Source organism: Bicyclus anynana, chromosome 2 (genome assembly GCF_947172395.1).
Source record: "Bicyclus anynana chromosome 2, ilBicAnyn1.1, whole genome shotgun sequence".
Lineage (NCBI taxonomy): Eukaryota > Metazoa > Arthropoda > Insecta > Lepidoptera > Nymphalidae > Bicyclus > Bicyclus anynana.
The window spans coordinates 13,546,425-13,569,025 of NC_069084.1; the positions used below are offsets into that span (position 1 = coordinate 13,546,425).

Here is a 22,601-nt window from a genome sequence, read left to right on the forward strand (position 1 = left end):
ATGTTCTCCTCCTTCCACTTCCAGGGCCTGCTGTGAATTCTAAATCGACTGGGTTTAAGCCCAAATTTTGTTTACAAAGTACAAACACCATTAACTAATCGGATAGTGTGGCAGTTTATAACGAAAACCAGTGATAGTTATTTAACGACCTCTCTGGTGCAACTGGTAGTGGTTCTCAACTGGTCTAAGTTCTCAACAGATGGTACCTGGGTTCGATTAAGTTTCCTTTTATTCAGTTCAGGTCCTAGCACGGGTCAGTTTAGAATTTTTTATTTTCTAAAATGGCTCGGTCTGGTGGACTTCCACTGAGCTAATTATCATTATACCGCCAAGTGATTTAGCGTTCCGGTACGATGCCGCGTATAAACCGCCAGAGGTATGAGTAGAATAAACTTGTACCTTTTCCGCCCATTTCTATCTTACTAGAATACAGAAGCGAGATCGCAGTCAAAGGCAAACTTGTCATAGAAAATAAACGTGTGCGTCTGAAGACCTCCAACAGAAAAAACACAAATGACTTTCCCCTAAGGACAACAATAAATTAAAAAAAAGAAAACTCCAAAACTGTCAGATGTCATTGTCAACTGTCAGTGTCATGTCAATCCAAATTCTAATCGAAATCGATTGCGATTTGCGGGCTCGCTGCGCTGTCGCTGCGGTCAACAAAACAAAAATGGCGAATGTACCTCTTGGCATAACAACTCATGCTCAAAAAGTTTGTAGCCTTTACAAAAGGGGTTTACGTAATTTAGAGTCTTTTTATGATAGACGGTAAGTGAATACAATTATAGAAAATATATATCTTTCGTATACTTTTCCCGACGTTACGTAATGGTTACTTGTTTTGTTGACATTTTCCACCTTTTTAATTTGCAGATTTTTTCACGTTTATTTAACCAAGTAACATTGAAATTAATGAAGATTTTTATAATATGCAAGGATTTATGTTGAAGGTTTTTTTTTATAATTTATTGGAAATCATCCTCATCTAAACACATTTTCTAAATGGGTTTGAATTGTATCTGTAGGTATTGTAGGCACTATGTAGTGATTATTGATCAGTTATAATTATTTTATGATTTATCATAGTCTCTGTATTCTGTAAATGTAGGTTGGTCACATAATTGTGGACTTTTTACATTATTTAGTGTATGGTTACAAAATTTTATTTTTCCAAACAAAATGTTTTTCTTTTTAAAATTACAGAAATGTATACCGTTACCAAGCTGTGCTCCTCAGGGAGCGCTTTGATAAAAACGCCAAAATGACCGACATGATCAAGGCAGCCCAATTACTGAAAGAAGGAGAAGAGGAGCTGTTCTTAAAACAACATCCTATTCCTAAAAAATGTGAGACAAAGATCAGTTGTTTTCTTTTTTATTTTAGTGACTAGCGGACCTGGTTTGCTTTGCTTTGACATATTCCTACCTCTATCCTATTCTACTCCTACCTCACCCTATCCCTATTCTTCCCTCAGCCTACCCCTACCTTAAGTATCATAAAGCCATCTGGTTCTAAAAGTTAACTCCACCAATTTTCAGCCAAATCAGTTCAGCCATCCTTGAGCTATAGATAGTGTAACTAATGACTTTCTATAATCATCATCATCATCCATCACCATCATCATCATTAACTCATATTTGGCTCACTGCTAAACTCGAGTCTCCTCTCAGAATGAGAGGGGTTAGGCCATTAGTCCACCACGCTGGCCCAATGCTGAGGTGCTAAGGCCCTTAAGCCTTAACACCTTGCTTGCAAGCAAAAATTAGCACGGCAGTAGTATTCCACATGAGCTTTGTAACAAAAATATTTAGTTCTACAAAATAGGTTTAGGTTAACAGAATTAAAGAAAAGATTGTATTATTTATTACTTGTCTCCCACTATTCTCTTTCAAGCATATTTCACTAACAATTTTAAATAATTTTACTACTTACACCCAAAGGTGTATTATTTAAGTTTCCAATTAATTATTTATTTATTTTTATATTCTATGTTATTATTTAAGGTTCCATTTAACAAGAATAATTTATTGATAATTCAATATAAGTTAATGTTTAAGTCTTCTTAGAGTGCCTCTCCATTACTGAAGGTCGGCGGTCAGCTTTCTAAACTTTTCCTTATCCATGGCTAGGCGGAAAAGTTCTTCGACTGTCTTTATGCCAGTCCACTCCCTTATATTTCGTAGCCAGTTATGTTTAAGTGCTTTTAATGTTTAAGTACTTTTAATATAATGTTTACTAAAAAGCTGTTAATATTTCCCAGTCCCTATGAGTGTGGGAGGTGTAGCCCATCAACGTGTTGTCACCCCGCCAGACTGGGTGCTGGACTACTGGCATCCGCTGGAGAAAGCTCAGTATCCAGAGTACTTCAAACGTCGTGAAGAGAGAAAGAAAGAGTTTATCGCCATGTGGGAGAAGGAATATGGCAAATCGGACCCTAAAGATCAACACCATTAATCATTGTATAGAGTTATTTATAATAGTAAAAGTAATTGTTATATTAATTTATTGGTTGTTTTGATTGCTTTTTTGCTCATATATATGAAATTTTAATAGCCAAAAACTAACTGAACTATAGAACACTATAATCTTAATATTTAAATGCAACAGGTCATTTATCACGAAATTGTACCGAATCGTAAATCTATGTCACGAAATCTTCAAAACCGCTTGACATACAAAGATGAAATTTGACAGGGAGGTTCTATAGTTAGTAGGTATCAGCTAAGAAAAGATTTTGCGATAGAGTCGGATTAAGAAGGCCTAAGGGCGGACGCAGTCGCGGGCGTCCGCTAGTGCAATATATTTACATTGTGTTCACAACAGCATAAGGTTTTTGACGGCCTCCGTGGCGCAGTGGTATGCGCGGTGGATTTACAAAACGGAGGTCCTGGGTTCGACCCCCGGCTGGGCAGATTGAGATTTTCTTAATTCGTGCAGGTCTGGCTGGTGGGAGGCTTCGGCCGTGGCTAGTTACCACCCTACCGGCAAAGACGTACCGCCAAGCCGATTTAGCGTTCCGGTACGATGCCGTGTAGAAACCGAAAGGGGTGTGGATTTTCATCCTCCTCCTAACAAGTTAGCCCGCTTCCATCTTAGACTGCATCATCACTTACCAGCAGGTGAGATTGTAGTCAAGGGCTAACTTGTAAAGAATAAAAAAAAACTACCTTTATAATAGCACTAGTCGATGCTGTGGCCGCAGTTTCACTCGCGTAGTTTCCGTTCCCGTGGGAATACGGGGATAAATTAAATTAAAGCCTCACAAATACCGTGGCTTTTTTAACCAACTTCAAAAAAAGGAGTAGGTTCTCAATTCGACGCGTATTTTTTTTTAAATGTTTGTTACCTCATAACTTCGTCATTTCTTAACCGATTTTGAAAATTCTTTTTAGTTTGAAGAAATATGGTTCCAGATTGATCCCATTTAATTTTCATGAAAATCGGTTCCGTAATTCCGTGTTAAAACGAAAATAACGAAATTTCCCGTACTGTGGTGCTATCGTTCACTATGCTAAGGTGTCATACTAAATACAGAAAAATAAAATCTTTTTGTCAAAAAAGTCAAACCGACTTCAAAACCACAAACAGTAAAAAGTAATATACATTGTACTGTGCTACCTTCTGATCACTTTGAAGGCGGTACCAACACTGTGATGCATTAACTAAAGCCGATTAAATCAAATTATTATTATTATTATAGATTAGTCTGGTGGTGCTTGGTGAAGTAAAGTAAAATCAAGTATTTGATATCAGTGGCGCATGTCACAATGATGCAGTTTGAATTTTTTTTTGTATTTTCCATCTTGCCCCATTAAAAGTGACCTTCATATTCAAAAATTTCCAGAAATCTTCAAATAAAAAGCTAATTTCTGTATTTTTTTTTTAAATTTTAGATAGTGGTTTCAGAGAAAAGGCCATGGCCAAAAAAAATATTTTTAAAATTCTCCAAGACCTTTCATTTGATGTATCACACGAGTTTGTAAATGTTTTTTTTTCAACTATCCATCTTACCCCCCATATTCAAATTTTACCTATTCACGATACATCCCTGTATCATACGTTATCCCTGTATTGTACGTGGTGGACTATTTGGCCTAACCACTCTGATTCTGAGAGGAGACTCAGGCTCAACAGTGAGCCGAATATAGGTTGATAATGATGATGTTTTCAAACAGATGGTAAATAAGAAGCAAAATATTTTCGTTATATATTTTATAGTTAATTGTAACTAAAAACTACTAAAAACAACAATACCTATCCATAATAAAAAAAAAACTAGATATGAAAACCAGGAGCTGTTATCACAATAAACTTTAATACGTATACAAGTGTGTGAAGATCTTTATTAGGTACTCGTGCAATATGCTCAATTAGTTGACTTTATATGAATGTTGACACGCATATTATCCCAAGAAAACATTTAAGATCTACACAGTGATGTGCCAATTGATTAAAATAAGGAAAAATTAAGTTTATGAAATACATCTTAATAATTAATTAAAACAGAATATTATTGACTATTGGTTACGAATTAAATGTTACTTCTTGGAACAGCGCTTATACCTCATAGATGCAAAACTGCACAGCTTACCTTGAGGACTCGGCACAAACCTGTACAAATATTAATGTATAGTGCCGACCCTAGTAAAACAACTTGTGCACGCCACTGGCGAAGTGACATCCTCCCGTGCACGTTTTTCCCACCTACAGTCTCCTCACGCGTCATGATTTAATTGTATCTTAGGCTTTATCATATATAGTGGCGTGCACAAGGTTTTTTTATCAGGGTAAGCATTATACGTACAAATGTGACATTTCATCTTCAATACATTTTCGAAATGAGTCCTCAGGTTAGGCAGTGCATTTTTGAATTTCGGAAGTGCACGCCACTGTATATTATGTAAGTAATACTTGCGTGTAGCGTCAACTACAACTAACTTCCGGGACGTCATAAAGTTTGAATCGGATTGCACTTTTTTTAATTTTATTTTTTTGGAGTTTATTTTTTGGTCCATCTAGAAAGAAGTGAGTAAGATCTCAGTATCGTGATGTTTGGAAGTCCCTACAAAAGGCCTACGTCCTGCAGTGGACGTCCATCGGCTGATATGCTGATGATGATGATGATTGGAGTTTACTCCTTAAGAATCGATTTTTCATATAAAGCCCCCCGGTATGAAAAAAAATATGGGCAGTAAAATTCGATGAACGAATGACAAGCGTTACGTTTTTGTGCGCAACCTATTCTGCGCACCTATCACTTTTCAGGCGTAAGTATTGAGACGTATATAGTGTATGCTGAGGGGCAACATACACTTATTTAGACAGTCGATCTAAAAGAGTAAACTCCATTCGTGCGTCGGAGATGACACACGCTTTTTTTATTCTTTACAAGTTAGCCCTTGACTACAATCTTAGATTAGTTCTCCATCTTAGATTGCATTATAACTTACCATCAGGTGGTAAGTTATGATGCAATTTAAGATGTGAGCTAACTTGTTAGGAGGAGTTAAAATAATTAAATGCATTTAAAGTGATTTTCAGATAGTATGGGTACATGGTAACAGTCACCTGTATGACGTTCATAATACGTACTATTATCGTAAATCGCGGCAAACTTTCAATAGTGAAAGGAACTGTCACCCACACCATGCTATACAAAACGAACTGTAGGAGAAAAAACTTGTGTAATTGTAGAAACACTAAATACAATAATAAAATACATTATTATGTAGGTCTAGAGTAAAGTATAAACATTTATTTGTAAAAATAAACACATCTGTTACCTGCACCACATTATAAATTTCTGCAGAGGCCGAGCATGACTTTTACAGAACAAATTATTTAGTTTTTTAGCTCAGAGATTGCGTTTCTGACAGTTCGTAATCGAATGGGACAAAAATATTAAATTACAATTGCCTCGTTTTTTGTCTCATCACTACAAAAAGTTACATCGCCCATTTGATCACGATCGCAATTTCTGAGGGGCCGGACGTGTAATACACATAAATTTCATTCATATAAATTACTAATTTATTACTTTTTGATTATTTTCAGTACCTATCTTCTGTAACAGTTTGCATTATTATTCATAATACCTATAGGTAATACCCAGCGCCGGACCGAGGTAAATTTTAGAATGGAGCGAGATCCAATTATGGCGCCTTTCGCGCACGTAAATTCATCACATAAATTTCTTTTCGATCTTGTCTTTACCATTTCGGCGCCCCCTAGGATTTGGCGCCTGGAGCGACCGCTCCTTTCGCCGTATGGACGGTCCGGCCCTGGTAATACCACAACTTTACCATTGTTTATAAGTAATACACATGTTGTTTTTTGGTAGATTGATTAGACATTTCCTCAGTTTAGTTCAACTTCAACAATTTTATATTACTAGATATGTTACATGCCTACAGAATCACCACAAAAAGTGATCCAAGTTTACCTACTCCACATTTACACACAAACACACAAATGCACAATTTTGTGTTTACTTACATTATAAATTTATGTGTAGGTATATAGTTTTTACACTTCCTAAACACAACACGATATTGTAGATAATATTTAGGTATTATTTGCTTAAATATCTGTCATTGTTTACAATTAGACTAAATGAAACCAAAGACAATTATCCACCTTTGTTCACCTCAATTTTGACATATCTAATAGCATAAAATCTTTGAGTTTAGTATCTATTATCTGACTATTAGTGAATGAAGATTATTTGGAAACCAAGTTTAATTTATCTCCTGTTTTCTTATCTATTTTGTTAGTTTATACTCTCTGAATTAGTCAAATTAAAGGATGATATTCACTATTAATTAATAAAAAAGAAAATCAAGGATAATGAGCTCGAAATATCACATATACACCAGAGGGCCTAGTGGCAGTTTGATACTGTGACGATCGCGTTAACGTAAACGCAAATTTTAAAGGATTTGAAACAGCGCCATCTAGTGGCACTATGGAACAACTGATTCAATTCCATATAAATTCACGTTTACGTTAACGCGACAGTAACAGTATGAAAACATTGAAAATTACTATCCCACCCACTAGGCGCAAAGTTGTGCTAGTCGTGCTAGGTCTTGCAGAGCAGTTTGAGAAGCACTGCACTATGGTCAGTCCGTTCATGTACACATAGTGCACGTATGTACACTCTCAGTTGCCGCCCAGTGTCTGTCCGCGGCCCCAGTTGTGTCCCCCGAACATCCCGCGCGGAATCCCATCAGTGGGCACCCTCACTTGAGGCGCGGTACCAAAGCCACCGACGTATCGAGTGTCAGGAAAGAGACGCTTACTGAAAACAATCATTTTATTAATTAACTAGCGGACGCCCGCGACTTCGTCCGCGTGAAACTTAATGTAAACTTTCAACTACCCCTACCCTACCTATACCCTAGCTTTCGAATGGTGAAAGAATTTTTGAAATCGGCCCAGTAGTTTTTGAGCCTATTCATTACAAACAAACAAACATACAAACAAAGTTTTCCTCTTTATAATATTATATTAATTAACTACGACATAAGAAATATATACCCTCATCGGGGTTTTAATTGAGACAAGAAATAAATGATAGAAAATGTTCACATTTGACACATTGTACATAGGTTGCCTAGTTAAATTGTGGCCAAAAAATAAATAATTAAGTGTTTTTTTAATTCCTTCTTCCCTCACTGATTAATTAAAAAAACTGTACACTAGTCATACCACAACCTCACAAACTATTTTTTTATAAATTACCTCAGGATGCTGATTTAACCTGTGTGAATTTAAATTTTCACAAGTCCCTCGGGTTCTACAGATTATTCCAGGACAAAAAGTAACCCATATGTTTATCCAGGGTATAAGTTATCTCCATTTTAAAATTTCAACAAAATTTATAATAGATTTGTGTGAAAGAGGATTATATGAGTAAATAATACAAAAAGTTTTTTTTTAGTTAAAAAAATAATAGTTATGCAGTTCAGCTTTTTTTATAGAACATCTCTTAGCACAGTGGTGCTATACTTATCTGTACGAAATATGTTCTATACTAAAGCCTTTCTTGATGAGTACTGTTTACCAACAAAGAAATTAGAAATGAAGGTAGAATATGCCTTTCATTTCATAACTTATTTATTTTAAATTATGTATGGTTTGTTTATAAAATGTTATATAAAATATATTAACCATATCGTATTGTTCTAAGCTTATTAATCAAATTTATTCTTATTAATTTAAGAACTAGTTAATTGTAATTGTTATTAGGTGTGTATTAACTAGTGATTTATACCCTCATTTTTAATTAGTTTGTTAGTAAACAGTACTCGTCAAGAAAGGCTGTAGTATAGATCCATAATTTAATAGTTCATACAAAGCAACATGAGTAAAACACTTACATGAACGCAGGTGGCGTAAGATATGCGGGTCCACCAAACTCCTGTGGGTACTTGAATAGCAGGAAGAAGGAGAGATGTCCGACCATGATGCCCAGAAGCTCCATCACTCCACTGCAAAAACAAAGCAGTTACTTCAGTGACACATAAATAAGTAATAACTATTTTTAATATCATGATACAAGTTATATTTTTTTTTATTCTTTACAAAAGTTAACCCTTGATTACAATCTCACCTAATGGTGATGATGCAATCTAAGTTGTTAGGAAGAGGGTGAAAATCCACACCCCTTTTGGTTTGTACACGACATTGTACCAGTACGCTAAATCGCTTGGCCGTACTTCTTTGTCGGTCGGGTGGTAACTAGCCACTGCCGAAGCCTGCAACCAGCCAGACCTGGACCAATTCAGAAAACCTCAATCGGCCCAGCCGGAGATCGGACCCAGGACCTCCGTCTTGTAAATCTATCGCGCATACCACTGCGCCACGGAGGCCGTCGTGGACACTAATCTTTATCATTATCTTCTGACTTTGGGTTGAGAATTTTTACTGAGAATTTCTAGAATTATGTGATCTGAATAACACAACTGGATCAAAGAGGCAATTTTAAATATTAATAATTAAATAGTAGAGAGATTGCTTAGGCATTTTAAGTCTAATTAAGTTATTTATATTGTGAGAATCAGGAAAATTGACAAGCTTGGCAACTTCGTTCGTAACAAACACAATGGTCGACGAACCATTTAGCGATGAATGGAAAACCCACTACTGATGCACATCACTTCCCCTCACAAACGATTTCACACCAGCACAGTCTATCCCCCCATCGCCCGCATATCATGGGAGTGTTATCAACGAACTTGCCAGATAGTAATACTTTAAAATCTCTCTAACTAATTTAATCTGTCTTTTCCTGTGTCATTCCAGAATATTAACTTAGAACTTACCCCCCACTTATCACAAGGTTGAAAGCCAAAAGAACCCATGGCAAGTACATGGCTTTGAAACGGCTACCAAACCAGAATGACACAATGATATCCTTGTTAAGCTGACACCAGACATATAGGACTGATAGAACCATGGGGTCCATTAACACCTGGAAAAAAAAATAGTAAATAATGACAAAGTCTAAGCAAGTAAATAACATGCTTAATGAAATTAGCTGTGTAATTAAAATAAAGTTATGTTTTCAATATTTTCCTTTTCCACTAACACATATGAAAATTTGTTTTATGGCTTAATAAATAAAAGTGAAGAAACAGAAAAAAACAGCAATCATCAACAATCTCTTTACAGGGAGGACTCTTTATAAAGCAAAGCAATGGAGTTATACACCTTCTTCTTATAGAAGAGGGCTTATGGAGCTTAGTGATGTTTGATTTATAACTATCACTGTTAGTCATGAATCCTGATCATTAACTATGTATATTGCTTGGGACTAACGCTTGATACACTGTCCAATGCAAAGGAAGATTAAAACTACAAACTACCTGGGCTGAGAAGTTTCTAGAAGAAGCTGAATATTTCATAGCCCAACCCAGGACTCTTGAGTTTGTGTTCCCATGTGAATATGGGGATAAAATATAGCCCATGACATTCACAAATAATGTGGCTTTTTAAAGGTAAAAGAATTTTCAAAATCTGTTCAGTAGATCCAGAGATTACCCACCCTCTACAAAACCTCACCAACTTTACCTCTGTATAATATTGTAAATATTAGTATAGATAAAAAGTCCGTGATAGCCCATTGGATATGACCTCTGCTTCCGATTCTGGAGGGTGTGGGTTCAAATCTGGTCCAGGGCATGCACCTCCAACATATCAGTTGTGTGCATTTTAAGAAATTAAATAACATGTCTCAAAAGTGAAGGAAAAGCATTGAGAGGAAACCTGCATACCAGAGAATTTTCTTAATTCGAGCTCAACAGTGAGCCAAACATGATATGAATGATGATGATAAAAAGTCAAACTTACCATAACATTGGCCAAGAACCCAATGATGACACAACACAGCCAGTTAAACAACAACATGTAGAAGTAATCAGCTGGCTTGCCTGCAAATATGCTCGTCTCCAGTCTCTGAGAGTAGTTGTAGAGGAAGTAACAGTTTATGAGGAAATGGAAGCCAGTGCCTGGTGTGATGGGGTAGAAGAATAGTGCTGTGATGGGCCTCCATATCTGGAATAATATTGAAATTAATTACAGGTCTACATTAACTATACTAATCAATGAAGTTGTGTTTCACGCTAAAGTTTCCCATTCCCATGAAAAAACGGGGATAAAATATAGCCTATGACACACACATAAATGTTTTTTAAGTTTAATTTTTTTTTTAATTTTCCTTAATAAATAAATAAGTATCTATAATGTAAAGTATATACTTTACAGTGGACAACTCTAAAGAATAATTACTCTATGTGTAGTATTTATCCTAGATAGATAGTATTATTTATAGTACTCCAGTTCGAAAGTGTATGCTATAATAAACATATCAAGTATGATTGTTACTACTTCCTGAGTGGGCACAATTATCTATTTTAGTAATTGACATAAACAACATGCAGACAAAGTTATTCCTGTGTTCAGTTTTACGAAAACAGAGTATTTAATAATACATAAACACTAAATAACCTAACAGTATAACAATAAACTGAAGCATATAAGTTATTATTAGGGTTTTACAGATAAACAAAACCATCAAAATGAGGACTTTGAACTGATAAGGAATGACTTTATAAAGCTTCTGAAGTTATAGTACACAGTGAGCTTACCTGAAACTTATTGAAGAATAAGTAAAAATCCAAAATAAAGTAAGAGTAGTTTAGCAATCCAAACCGTCCAATAAGACTAAAAGCTAAAGTACCAGCTAGCCAATATCGCGTGAAGAACGGAATACTGTTGAACCAATCTTTGAATTCAGACATTTTGTCGCTTTCACAGCTTAACCACTGCAATGAAATATTTCACAATAACATGAGAATTTTCTAAAAGAACAACAGATGAGTCAATGTATACAGCAAGTACACGTGTCCTCTGTGAATTTGTCAATAATTCAGACAAGGCAAACTGGCAGTGGCAAAGTAAAAAGAATCTTCATTTCATGATGATGATGAAATGAATTTGATTGAACTTGACGTTGAGTCGTTGACACAAGGAAGGAACATACATACGTATTACGTTGACACTTGACAGTTGAAGTTGACTTGACTGATATTTTATTTTATTTTCGGTCTATTAGTTTTTGATTTTGACGTTTGTGGTTTGAAACAAAGACTAAGAAAACTTTTTTAAATGCTTATTGTTTGTATTTTGTCATGGTGACTCTAACTTTATATTAACTCGTATAATATACAGACATGCGCAATCATGACGCAATGCCTAGGTAATTCCTTTTTGAGTTAATGCAAGGGAGCATCCCTATTACTTTACCTTCTTCTTCCTTAGGGCTTTTGTTTTTATTTTTAATTTCTCTGTCTACGATTTTGTTACTTGCATCTCTGTCGAATTGTCTTGTCAAAATACCAATTGTCAAATTTAATGTCAATGTCGAATATCAAATTGTCAAATGTCAATTGTCGAAAAAATCATAACCTTAAAAAGCCGCGAAAGACGGAATAGCTCTAATATTTTAATTTTATGAACTTACTTTCAATAGCATATTAGAAAAAAAGTCGTTTATCATATAGGAAACCTTATAAAGATGAAGAGTTTATTGAAAAAGTGCGTTTCATTTAATAACACGTTTGCTAGGATAAATACAGTAAGATTAGCTTCCTCAAAGAGTGATGTCCAAAAGAAAGAAGAGGCTAAAAATGTAGAAGATATTAAAGTAAAAACAAGTAAGTAAGCTTTAGATACGTTCGAGAATGGAATATAATTTCAGTAATTTCTATATCAGTTTCTGGTTCAATAGATATTCAATCAGTATATTATCGGCGTAACTAAAGTAATTTGTGTATTTTTTCTGTTTTATGTAAGTTTTGGTAATGTTCTAGGCCTTATAGTTAAACTACAGCTATGTATACCAGATCTATAGTCCACAACTTTAGGCTTTTTACACAACAATATCACTTCTCAAAAAGGTTCTTTTAGGGCGACACTTTTCGTTTCGATTCACATACATTGTATTTTTAATAATAAGCTTTACGGCTCTGGGTTCTAGCCCTTTTGAGCCCGGATTCACAAACAATAAATTAATTATCTCGGACCAATAATAGAAGGACCTACCTCGCAAGACGTTACCTCTCTGTCAAAGAATCAACGATCTATCTATATAGAGCGGGGCATTTAGAAGTGTTTGTAAAATCGACTGGGATAGTTGAGCGGCTAACGCGTGTAAAAAAACTAACAAACGCGTTAGATTGTTCGATTGTATCGATGTTTCATTGTTGTAATGGTTTTCGTCGTCTAAAAAACTCCCTAAATATTCCGGTTTGTGTAGTAAGTAGTTCAATGGCATGAAAAACGGCCAACAACTTCTAATTCAGTAAAAGATGACGTGACGTTCAATTTGAAAATATTTCTATTTTATTTTTGTTATTCTTTACATGTTAGCCCTTGATTTCATGGACGACGATGGACGGTATGATTTCTACACGACATCATACCGGAACGCTAAATCGCTTAGCGGTACGTTTTGTAGGTAGGGTGGTAACCAGCCAGACCTGGCACAATTAAGAAATTCTCAATCGGCCCAGCCGGGGATCGAACCTAGGTCCTCCGTCTTGTAAATCCACCGCGCGTACCAGTGCGCCACGGAGGTCGTCAAAAACATAATTATAATTTATAATAAATTTGTAATAAAAACAATATCTAAAAGAAAAATCGATTCTATTCTTCTAACGAACGAACGAACAGAACATCGATCCATTAATTAAACGTTCTGTGTACAGATTATATTATTCTTGTTAAATATTTTATTATTTATTCTTGTTAAATATTTTCGATGACTGAGTTTACCTCGTCCCTTTCAAAAAACGACAGACAATTTTGTTGCTGCATTTGGGTGCGATGCATTTCCATTTCTAATTCCTCTATGTTAAATATATAGAGTTTGCACAAAAACAATACAAACGACATAAAAAGAACCCAAGCAGACATGAGTCACAAACCATTATGAAAAATAAAGATATTGAGTTTTATGGGTATTAAATGTGCATTTATAAAATTAAATAATAACTTTAATAATTTTTATAAATGTCGTATTTTCATATCAAAAGAAGATGTTTTCTTTTATTTAAATGTGAATTTTACCTTTCATTTATTGCAGAAATACCCTATACTATGATTATTTTTTTGATTTTGTGTTATTAAGTGAAAGAAGATTTGACATTTCACACACACACACTTCACAGCACAAAACACTACTTTATTTGTTGTCTGTGACTAATACTCCTACCTCACAGTATTCGTTAACTAAATCCAGACTGTTGTGCGTATTTTCTTCCTTTGTAATTTTTATTATTTCGTTTTGTTCTCGTTTCGTTGTTGTTGTTAATTATTGTTTATTTGTTGTTTGTTTTTCGCGCGTATCTTGTATGTATTATTTATTACCTCATATCTTCGAAACCGCTGAACGGATTTACGTAATTCAGATATCCTTAGATTTGTTTTAATAACCCAAGTGTTCTTAGATAGGTGAAATTAAAAAAAAACCAACAAGACGACTGTGAGATGCTATAGAATCGAGGTGATTTTTTTTTAAATATTGCAACAAGGGAATCAAATTCAAGGGCTTTTTGTGAGAATTTCAAAATGGTATATAATGGCCAACAAAAAACTACAATTAGAAAAACGTTATTTATTAATTGTATATACATAATACGCGAGGCGGACGACTATAAGGTTTATGAAGTGTAGTTATAAAATACCTTAAATAGACTAAATTAAATATATTGATTATAAAACTCGACATGTGCGAGTCGGATTCGCCCACCGAGGGTTCCGTAGATTTTTTTGAATATTTACTTATCCTCGGTTGGACGTAGGTATACACTATCGTACGTTGTAACAAACGTAACAAATAAATCCGAAATTCACCATCTATCTAACTAAAAATTATGAAATAAAATAATTAAATAAACGAATAACCCGACTGCATAAATGATACAAAAACTGATTAAACTAAAGTGGGGACCTATTAAAAAATGTAGACGTAAATCATTATATTCAATATAATAGGTCCCGACTGTTTTCTAATTTTTTTCTACACTTCTGGACTGAGCTTGTTTTTTTTCTTTTCAGTTTTTGTATCATATAGGCAGTCGGGTTTTTTATTTGTTTAATTAATTAATTTATTAATTTTATTTAGTTTAGTACGAAAATGAGTGAAGCGGAGCCTGGTACTAGCCGGAGCAGTTATTCGGCATTGCTATCGTTTCCGTCACCAAAAAAGAAACGTACGAAGCTATCACCCTTATCGTCCTCCGAAAAAACCGTTTTGATTAATGTGTTTAAATATGTCGAGGATACCTTATGCTTGCTTATACATAATAAAAAACAAAACTATAAGGGTTCTTTATTGACTACGGAACCCTGAATATAAGTGAAACATTATCTGTTAGATAAATAACAGGATATAGGAATATAGAATAAAAAAAATATTGGTTATCAAAGGAAGTTTTATTTCATGACAATATTCGTAAATAATGCTGTAGTAAAATGTTGAGCACCCCTGAGTCAGCTGTTTTTGTTTATTTACATTGTTTAAAATACCTACCCGATCTGACTATAGTCTGATTAGTTACCCTTACAACTGATAATTACAGCTGAGTCTTTAAAAAATGTAACTTTTAGGGGTATAATTGAGCGGTTTAGCTGTTTAAATCCTGTCCATTTTGGAATTTTCTTTTCATTTCGAACATGTTTTCTAATTCTAAAACTAGCCATAACACCATAACCATAAAAGAACTACAATATATCCGTAACCTTAATTTAATACATTAACAAATTTCTGAGATTTTCCACCCTCTGTGTTGTTTTATCAATCAGACTATACTATGCTCTGGCAGAACTTGTGGCTGAGCTACATGATCTACGTAATCGATTTGAGAGTTGAAAATTTTATGTTTGATAGATCTTGTTTATGATAGTCTAGTCCTAAAATTTGAAAAAAAAAAGGTTGAGGTTCAATATTCCTCTGCACGAAGGGGGGGGGGGGGGGGGGGTAAGGGGGAGTACCCACACCCCCTCACTATTAATCCCACCACACGAAAATATGTATTTCCGGAGAAATAAAAAAAAATTCCATACTATGAACCTAAAAAATAGGATAACTTAAAAACTTCTAAACCAATTTTCATATGCATTAACAGATATATTAAGCTTAGTTTTGAGTAAGTCTCAGACTTGTTCCATAAAGATCTGACGTATGAAAAACAGTTCCAGTATTATACAATCTCTTTCCATAAGACAAAGTTGCTGATGTCCACTATGTATTAAACACTATTCTTTTAATAGTAAAATGTTGGTATTGTTAATTATAAGTATAATTTTTTCAAATCTAAAGTTAGGTTACGTTGGGTTAGAACATAAACATTTAGGTTAGGGTTTGGCTATATAACCTAAAGTTAGGCTTGGGGTATTGGGTTTTACAGTCACATTTATATACCAATGGACACTGCAAGTTAATTTTGTAAAAATCTAAATTTAGGTTATGTTAGAACATAACAACCCAGTTGCCATCACCCCACCCCCTCCCGTCAATATCTATTCGATAGATTGCGTCCTAAGCTCAAAAATTTTAAAAATTCCTATATAAAACTATGAGCAACCCCTCCTTCAAGGGGGGCTATCTGCCCCGCTCCCCTAAATCCGGCCGCCGACATTGATTGTGTACATTGTACAGTCCTTCCTTAAATTTAGATACTTTCAGTGGTGTGCCTAAAGCACTGCATACCCTAAGAGATGTTCTTCTTAATGCTTATCACGCAATTACAAGAAGGGTTAATAAATGCATAAAATCCCTGTTAATTTTTCTAATCCAATGCATACCCTGATCGACAACCATACGCACGCCACTAGATACTTTATAGCGAGCTGTTAGCAAAAAGTTATGTTGTTTCAGATATTGTAGTAGAAAAATTTGGGGCGATCACAACACTGAATATTGATCGTCAGAACACACGCAACAGTCTTGATGAAGCAACACTGAGAGAAATGACTGAGGCCATCAATGCATTTGACAAGGATGCAGAGGCTAAAGTACTGGTGTTTAATGGTGAAGGAGGAAGCTTTTGTTCGGGGTTTGATCTGGATGAGGTTGAGGAAAAAGGATATAATACACTGATTGATGCGGCTGTGAGTTTTTCTTCTTATACCTCAAATGTTGTAGCAAGGTGCGGGTGACAGTTGCCTTATGACATTCATAATATGTACTAATGTGAATTATGACAAACTTTCAAGAGTGAAAAGAAACTTCGCCCACGTGAAAATTTATGTAAAGTTTTAACCCCTATTTCACTCCCTTCTATTTATAGTTTTGCACAGTTTATAATGTAATAAATAGTCCACTAATCATTTTACAAAACTCAAAACATGAACAATATAAAATTTATATTTAAAAATCTTCAACACCTTTTTGACCCTGTATGGGTAGTTTTGAAAAATCTTGAATGTCATTTTTTTTAATATTTTTCTAGTACATACCAATTTTTGTGAAAAAAATGTAATTTCAAAAATAAAGAAATTTTTTCGTTTCACACCAATTTTCTACCCCTGTTTCCCCCCCTTCTGATTTAATTTTCGCGTCAAAAAGTAGCCTATAACCTTCTACATATTATGTTCATTCAAGTTTCATTTGAATTCATTCAGTAGTGTCAGTGTGATGCCCACTCAACAAAAATACGGACAAACAGACAGATAAAAAGTAAAGAAAGAAATTTCAGCTTAAGTACCAATTTTATAATGAAATTTTTAAAATATCTTCAATGTACAGAGTTTTATCTGTTACAGTTTTATTAGAAGTACTAGCGGACCCGGTCAAGCTTCGTTTTGACATAAGTGCACTTATTCTCTATCCCTACTCTACCCTTCAATACCTCTACCCCTACCCAACCCCTACCCTACCCCTACCCTACCCCTACTCTACCCTACCCCTACCCTACCGCTTGACTCATAAACGTTTTTAGGGTTTTTCCGGAGTTTATTTGATTTTTTCTCACCTTTTAAACCTTCCCTATACCTCCACGATCATTTCAAGACCAAGATAAGATAAATCCGTTAAGCCGTTCTCGAGTTTTACCGAGACTAACAAACAGCAATTCATTTTTATATATATAGATTATAGATTTGATATAATTATTTGTAACAGGCGCGCTTTCGTCATCGGCCCCTGTGCGTGAAGCCCACAATAGCAGCAGTGTCAGGGTATGCAGTGGGTGAAGGCTTCGAACTGGCCCTCGCGTGTGATCTGCGTGTTATAGAAGACACAGCAATAATCGGATGCCTTGGAAGACGTTTTGGTAACTTAAGTCTTATCTATGCGTATTAAAAAACATAATAATTAGACGGCCTCCGTGATGCAGTGGGTTTGATCCACAAGACTGAGGTGCTGGGTTTGATCCCCAGCTGGGCTTGTTGAGGTTTTCTTAATTAGTCCAGGTCTGGTGGGATGTTTCAGCCGTGGCTAATTACCACCCTACCTGCAAAGATATAGTCAAGAGATTTAGTGTCCAGAACGATGTCTAGTAGAAACCGAAAAGGAAGTAGAATTTTCATCCTACTCCTAACAAGTTAGTCCGCTTCCATCTTAGATAAGACAATGACTTACCACCAGATGAGATTGTAATCAAGGGCTAATTTGTAAAGATTAAAAAAAACACCAAATGCAGTTGGAGTTGCAAATGGCTCCTAGACTATAAGAGAATCTTATTTACAAAGAGAATTAGGGTAGATATCTATAAGAGAATATAAATCCGGATGTGTATGTTCATGGATCTATTGGACAAATTTTTGTGTGATTTTCACATAAATATGTGTACAAGTAATCTGGAGTGACGAAACTGTACAACTTAATGAAACAAAGCATTGTTTCATTAATAGTAGGTGAGCCGAAGATGGGATTTTTGCAGTTACTTGAGCACATAAGAGCGGCAGATGAACATAAGAGAGTATATCTTGCACGTTGTTTAGTACCTCCACCAAGTATGAGCTCTTATTGGTGGGTATGTTTAGTGCAACAAAAAAAAACTAGCTTCAGAAATACTCAACCAGCACATCAGATTAAGATAAGGTCGGTAAGTTGATAGCTAAAAGGTATCCATTTCGAAAATCTGACGGTTTGTGCGTACTGTAATGAAATGAGAGGGTTGCAAAGTAACAAAATAAACCCCTTTATGTTTCTGTTATCCAGCCACGATCGCGGTAAATTTTTTACTTATTTTGAATGAAATAATCTCCTGAATACTGGCTTATGTTTTCTGTCAAAAATTGTCTTTAAAGTCTGTAGTGTTTTTCCCCATAGCTGAAAGCGAATAAAGTATATAAACATTTATTCTTTCTATCATCTAATCTACCAAATCTAATTAATTCCAGTGATGCTGTAGTAACTGCAAACCTAGCATCCAGGGCTCTCCTACTATAAGATTGGATTTAAGGGGAAAAAAAATTCAAGTCTCTTCTATAATACAGTAACAACTACTGAGGTTGTTAATAAATATTGCTCTATAATTTTAGGTGCACCTCAGAGCTTGTATGGAGCCAGACGATTGACATCCCTCATTGGTCTCTCCCGCGCTCTGGACCTACTGATGACTGGGCGACCCATTTCTGGTACTGATGCCAACATTATGGGGCTGGCCCATAAATTAACCACTACAGGCACAGGTGACAATATTGTCTATTGCTTAGATTCTTGAACTAGTAGTGATCGTCATCATCATATCAGCCTAAGGACGTCCACTGCAGGACATGCTTTTTGTAGGGACTTCCAAACATCACAATCCAGAGTTGCCTCGTCGTTCGTCGTTATCAACCCATATACGGCTCACTGCTGAGCTCGAGTCTCCTCTCAGAATGAGAGGGTTTAGGCCAATAGTCCATCACGCTGGCCCAATGCGGATTGGCAGACTTCACACACGCAGAGAATTAAGAAATTTTCTGGTGTGCAGGTTTTCTCACAATGTTTTCCTTCACTGTTTGAGACACGTGATTTAATTTCTTAAATTTTTCTTAAATTTAATTTCTTAAAATGCACACAACTGAAAAGTTGGAGGTGCATGCCCCGGACCGGATTCGAACCCACACCCTCCGGAATCGGAGGCAGAGGTCATATCCACTGGGCTATCACTGCTCTAGAGTTGCCCACATCCACCGAATCCCTGCGACTTTCTTGTTGTCATCAGTCCACCTGTGGGGGGTCGCCATTCCAGCACCTTGGGACCCCAACGTCTATCGGCTCTTAAAACTATGTGCACCGCCCATAAGTGCGTAGTAGTCGTGCGACCCTATTGCAGCAGAATTACTACTATTTATCCCTATACTAAATTTCATCGAAATCAGTTTAGCCGTGAAAAGGTAACAGACAAACAGACAGACTTACTTTTGCATTTATAATATTTGTATTAAATCTGTTAAGTTTGGCACACCCTTAGAAACACAAATTAAAATTCATCATCATTATCAGCCTATTTTAACTACATTACAGTGCCACCTCCCATCCTATTGGAGAGGGGATATTATAGTGCTTAGATCCTCCATGCTGCTGGGTTGATAGGCCGAAATTCAAATTAGGAATATCTTATTTGTCCCATATAATGCTGTGAGTTTTTTATAATAGAAATATTGTTTGTATGTCAAAGTCAAAATTCATTTATTTCATTTAGACTTAGTTTACGAGCAGTTTCGAAACGTCAGGTAATAATATTATTAGATAATGGTGATAATAATTGGTCGGAAACTTAAAATTAAAGTTACGAGGGTTCCAAACGCGTCTCTTGGTCTGATAAGAGGCCACAACACTCTCAACCAGATATTGTGATTAACAATCTATTCCAGCTCTTGGTGAATCAATAAAACTGGCCAAATCACTGGTCAAGTTTCCGCAGAATGCCCTCATAATGGACAAGCTGGCGGCGGTCAACTCCCAGTTGAACCCCAATAGTGAGGAGAGCATGAGAGATGAAGCTATCATGAACAGCCTGTTGGGATCAGCACTGGAAGACCTTAAACAGGGGATCAAGAAGTTCCAAGGAGGTATGTCGTTTGGTAATTTATTATGTTACGTGCCTACAACATCACTGCAAAAAGTGATCCAAATTTAGCTACACCACACATGCACATTTTTTCTATTTATACAGTGCAACCTTAATATAACGTACCTCAATATAACGACTTCCTCGATTTAACAAATTTTTCGTAATCCCCTTGAATTGTCCATAAGAGTCAATATAAAATATACCTTTACATTGCGAACATTCTTTGCGTACAACCTCTTTAAAACGAATTTTCAACTATCAAGAAAAAGTATTCATACCTCTAATTAACGAATTTTGCCAACCCAAAACCTTTATATAAAGTTTCTACCAATAATATAACTCTTAATCTTATAATGTGATTCATGTCTCGACATGTTTCGAAACGCTTTTGTTTGTAAAGTAATCAGTGTTGTTTTGATGGAAAGTAATGTAAACACCTCTGCTCGTTACTATTGTTGAAGATTTAAGTTAAAATGGCTCAGAAACGTAAAAGGCGTTCCTTATCGGTCGCAGAAAAGCGAAACATCATTAATTATGTTGACCAAAATCCCATGACGAAAAAATTAGACATAGCTAATAAGTTCGGGATTCCTGCAAGTACATTGGCTACAGTTTTAAAATTTAACTTGTTAATTCTTTTTGATTATTAATGTAAGAAAAAAAAATTATTATTGTTTTTAAATACATAGCAAATACATTATAGTAATTTGATAAAAATGTGTTATCATTTATTAGTAGAAGTTGTTCGCTATAACAAGATAAGTACGTAATATTGAGGTGAATAAAACTATTCTTTTACCTCTTTATAACGAATTTTAGACCAATCTAACCTCAACATAACAAACCTCAGTTCAACGAATTACTTGATATTACGAATATTTTCTTGTGCCCCTCCGATTTGTTATATCGAGGTTGCACTGTATGTATATTTTATAGTTTTTACACTTCCTGACTGAACTCGACATTGTAGACAATATTTATGTATTTTTTGTTTATATAACTTTCGTTGGTTTACTATGTCATTAAATGAAATCCTTTGGTCGTCTCATTTTCGATGCTTTAGTGACATATCTAATAGTATAAAATCTTATTTTTAACACTTAATTTTCTATCGCCAGGTATCGGAAAACACGGAAAATTTTATAAGCTCTCAGAAGTACCGTTAAAAGACTGGGAACTTGAAGAGTCGTTAGAAGAAACCACCATTAAACTCGATGATGAGAACAAGGACAAAAAAGCTTAGAATCTTATTTGCGCAGTATTCATCTAGTCCTAGAGTTTGTTTTAATGGTAATGTTGCTTTAAGTTTTGCATCTCTAATGTTATTTAATTGTTAATTAAATTAAAACCGATTTACTAATTTGTTTTTTAATTGATTTCTAGTTATTATTTCGTCGTCGTCGTCATCAACCCATGTTCGACTCACTTCTGAGCTCGAGTCTCCTCTCATAATGAGAGGGGTTAGGCCAATAGTCCACCACCACCACCCAATGCGGATTGGCAGACTTCACACACGCAGAGAATTAAGATAATTCTGTGGTATGCAGGTTTCCTCACGATGTTTTCCTTCACCGATTGAGACACGTGATACTTAATTTCTTAAAATGCACACAACTGAAAAATTGGACCCCGGACCGGATTCGAACCCACACCCTCCGGAATCGGAGGCAGAGGTCATATCCACTGGGCTATCACAGCTCTAGTTATTATTTATAGTTTATTAATAGAAACTATGCATGGATCATAAAATAACTATCGTCTACGAATCTAAACTAATATTATTAAGAGGAAAGATGTGATAACTGTCTCCGAAACTACTGAACCGATTTGAAAAATCTTTTATTGTTGGGAATCAATACCCTCAGATCATCAGGTCACTTCGGATGAGTAGGAGGCGCGCGCGGGGTGATGCCCTGCCGCCGCGCCCCTGCGTTACCGGGGACATCTAAAATCTTGTATTGCGAAGATCAACACACGATGTTTGGAAACGTCATAAATATTGCATCCGACTATACCTGGCTACAT

General features: G+C 35.5%; 3 protein-coding genes across 3 annotated transcripts; 2 read left to right on the top strand and 1 right to left on the bottom strand.

The window, feature by feature from the left end:
* Positions 1-605: 605 nt before the first annotated feature.
* LOC112056703 (NADH dehydrogenase [ubiquinone] 1 beta subcomplex subunit 9) lies at positions 606-2,508 on the top strand. The gene is made up of 3 exons (XM_024097174.2): positions 606-771; positions 1,207-1,349; positions 2,264-2,508. The coding sequence occupies exons 1-3, from the start codon at positions 674-676 to the stop codon at positions 2,455-2,457; spliced, it is 435 nt and encodes a 144-aa protein (XP_023952942.2). The 5' UTR covers positions 606-673; the 3' UTR covers positions 2,458-2,508.
* A 1,678-nt stretch (positions 2,509-4,186) lies between these two features.
* LOC112056700 (derlin-1) lies at positions 4,187-11,509 on the bottom strand. Its single transcript, XM_024097170.2, has 5 exons — positions 11,154-11,509; positions 10,357-10,560; positions 9,330-9,478; positions 8,385-8,495; positions 4,187-7,303 (listed from the first exon to the last, which is right to left on the bottom strand). Exons 1-5 carry the CDS (start codon positions 11,304-11,306, stop codon positions 7,165-7,167), a joined length of 756 nt encoding a protein of 251 aa, XP_023952938.2. The 5' UTR covers positions 11,307-11,509; the 3' UTR covers positions 4,187-7,164.
* A 440-nt stretch (positions 11,510-11,949) lies between these two features.
* Positions 11,950-21,936, top strand: LOC112052400 (probable enoyl-CoA hydratase). The gene is made up of 6 exons (XM_052887602.1): positions 11,950-12,221; positions 16,448-16,680; positions 17,693-17,843; positions 19,057-19,206; positions 20,377-20,574; positions 21,695-21,936. The coding sequence occupies exons 1-6, from the start codon at positions 12,083-12,085 to the stop codon at positions 21,817-21,819; spliced, it is 996 nt and encodes a 331-aa protein (XP_052743562.1). The 5' UTR covers positions 11,950-12,082; the 3' UTR covers positions 21,820-21,936.
* The last annotated feature ends 665 nt before the right edge of the window (positions 21,937-22,601 follow it).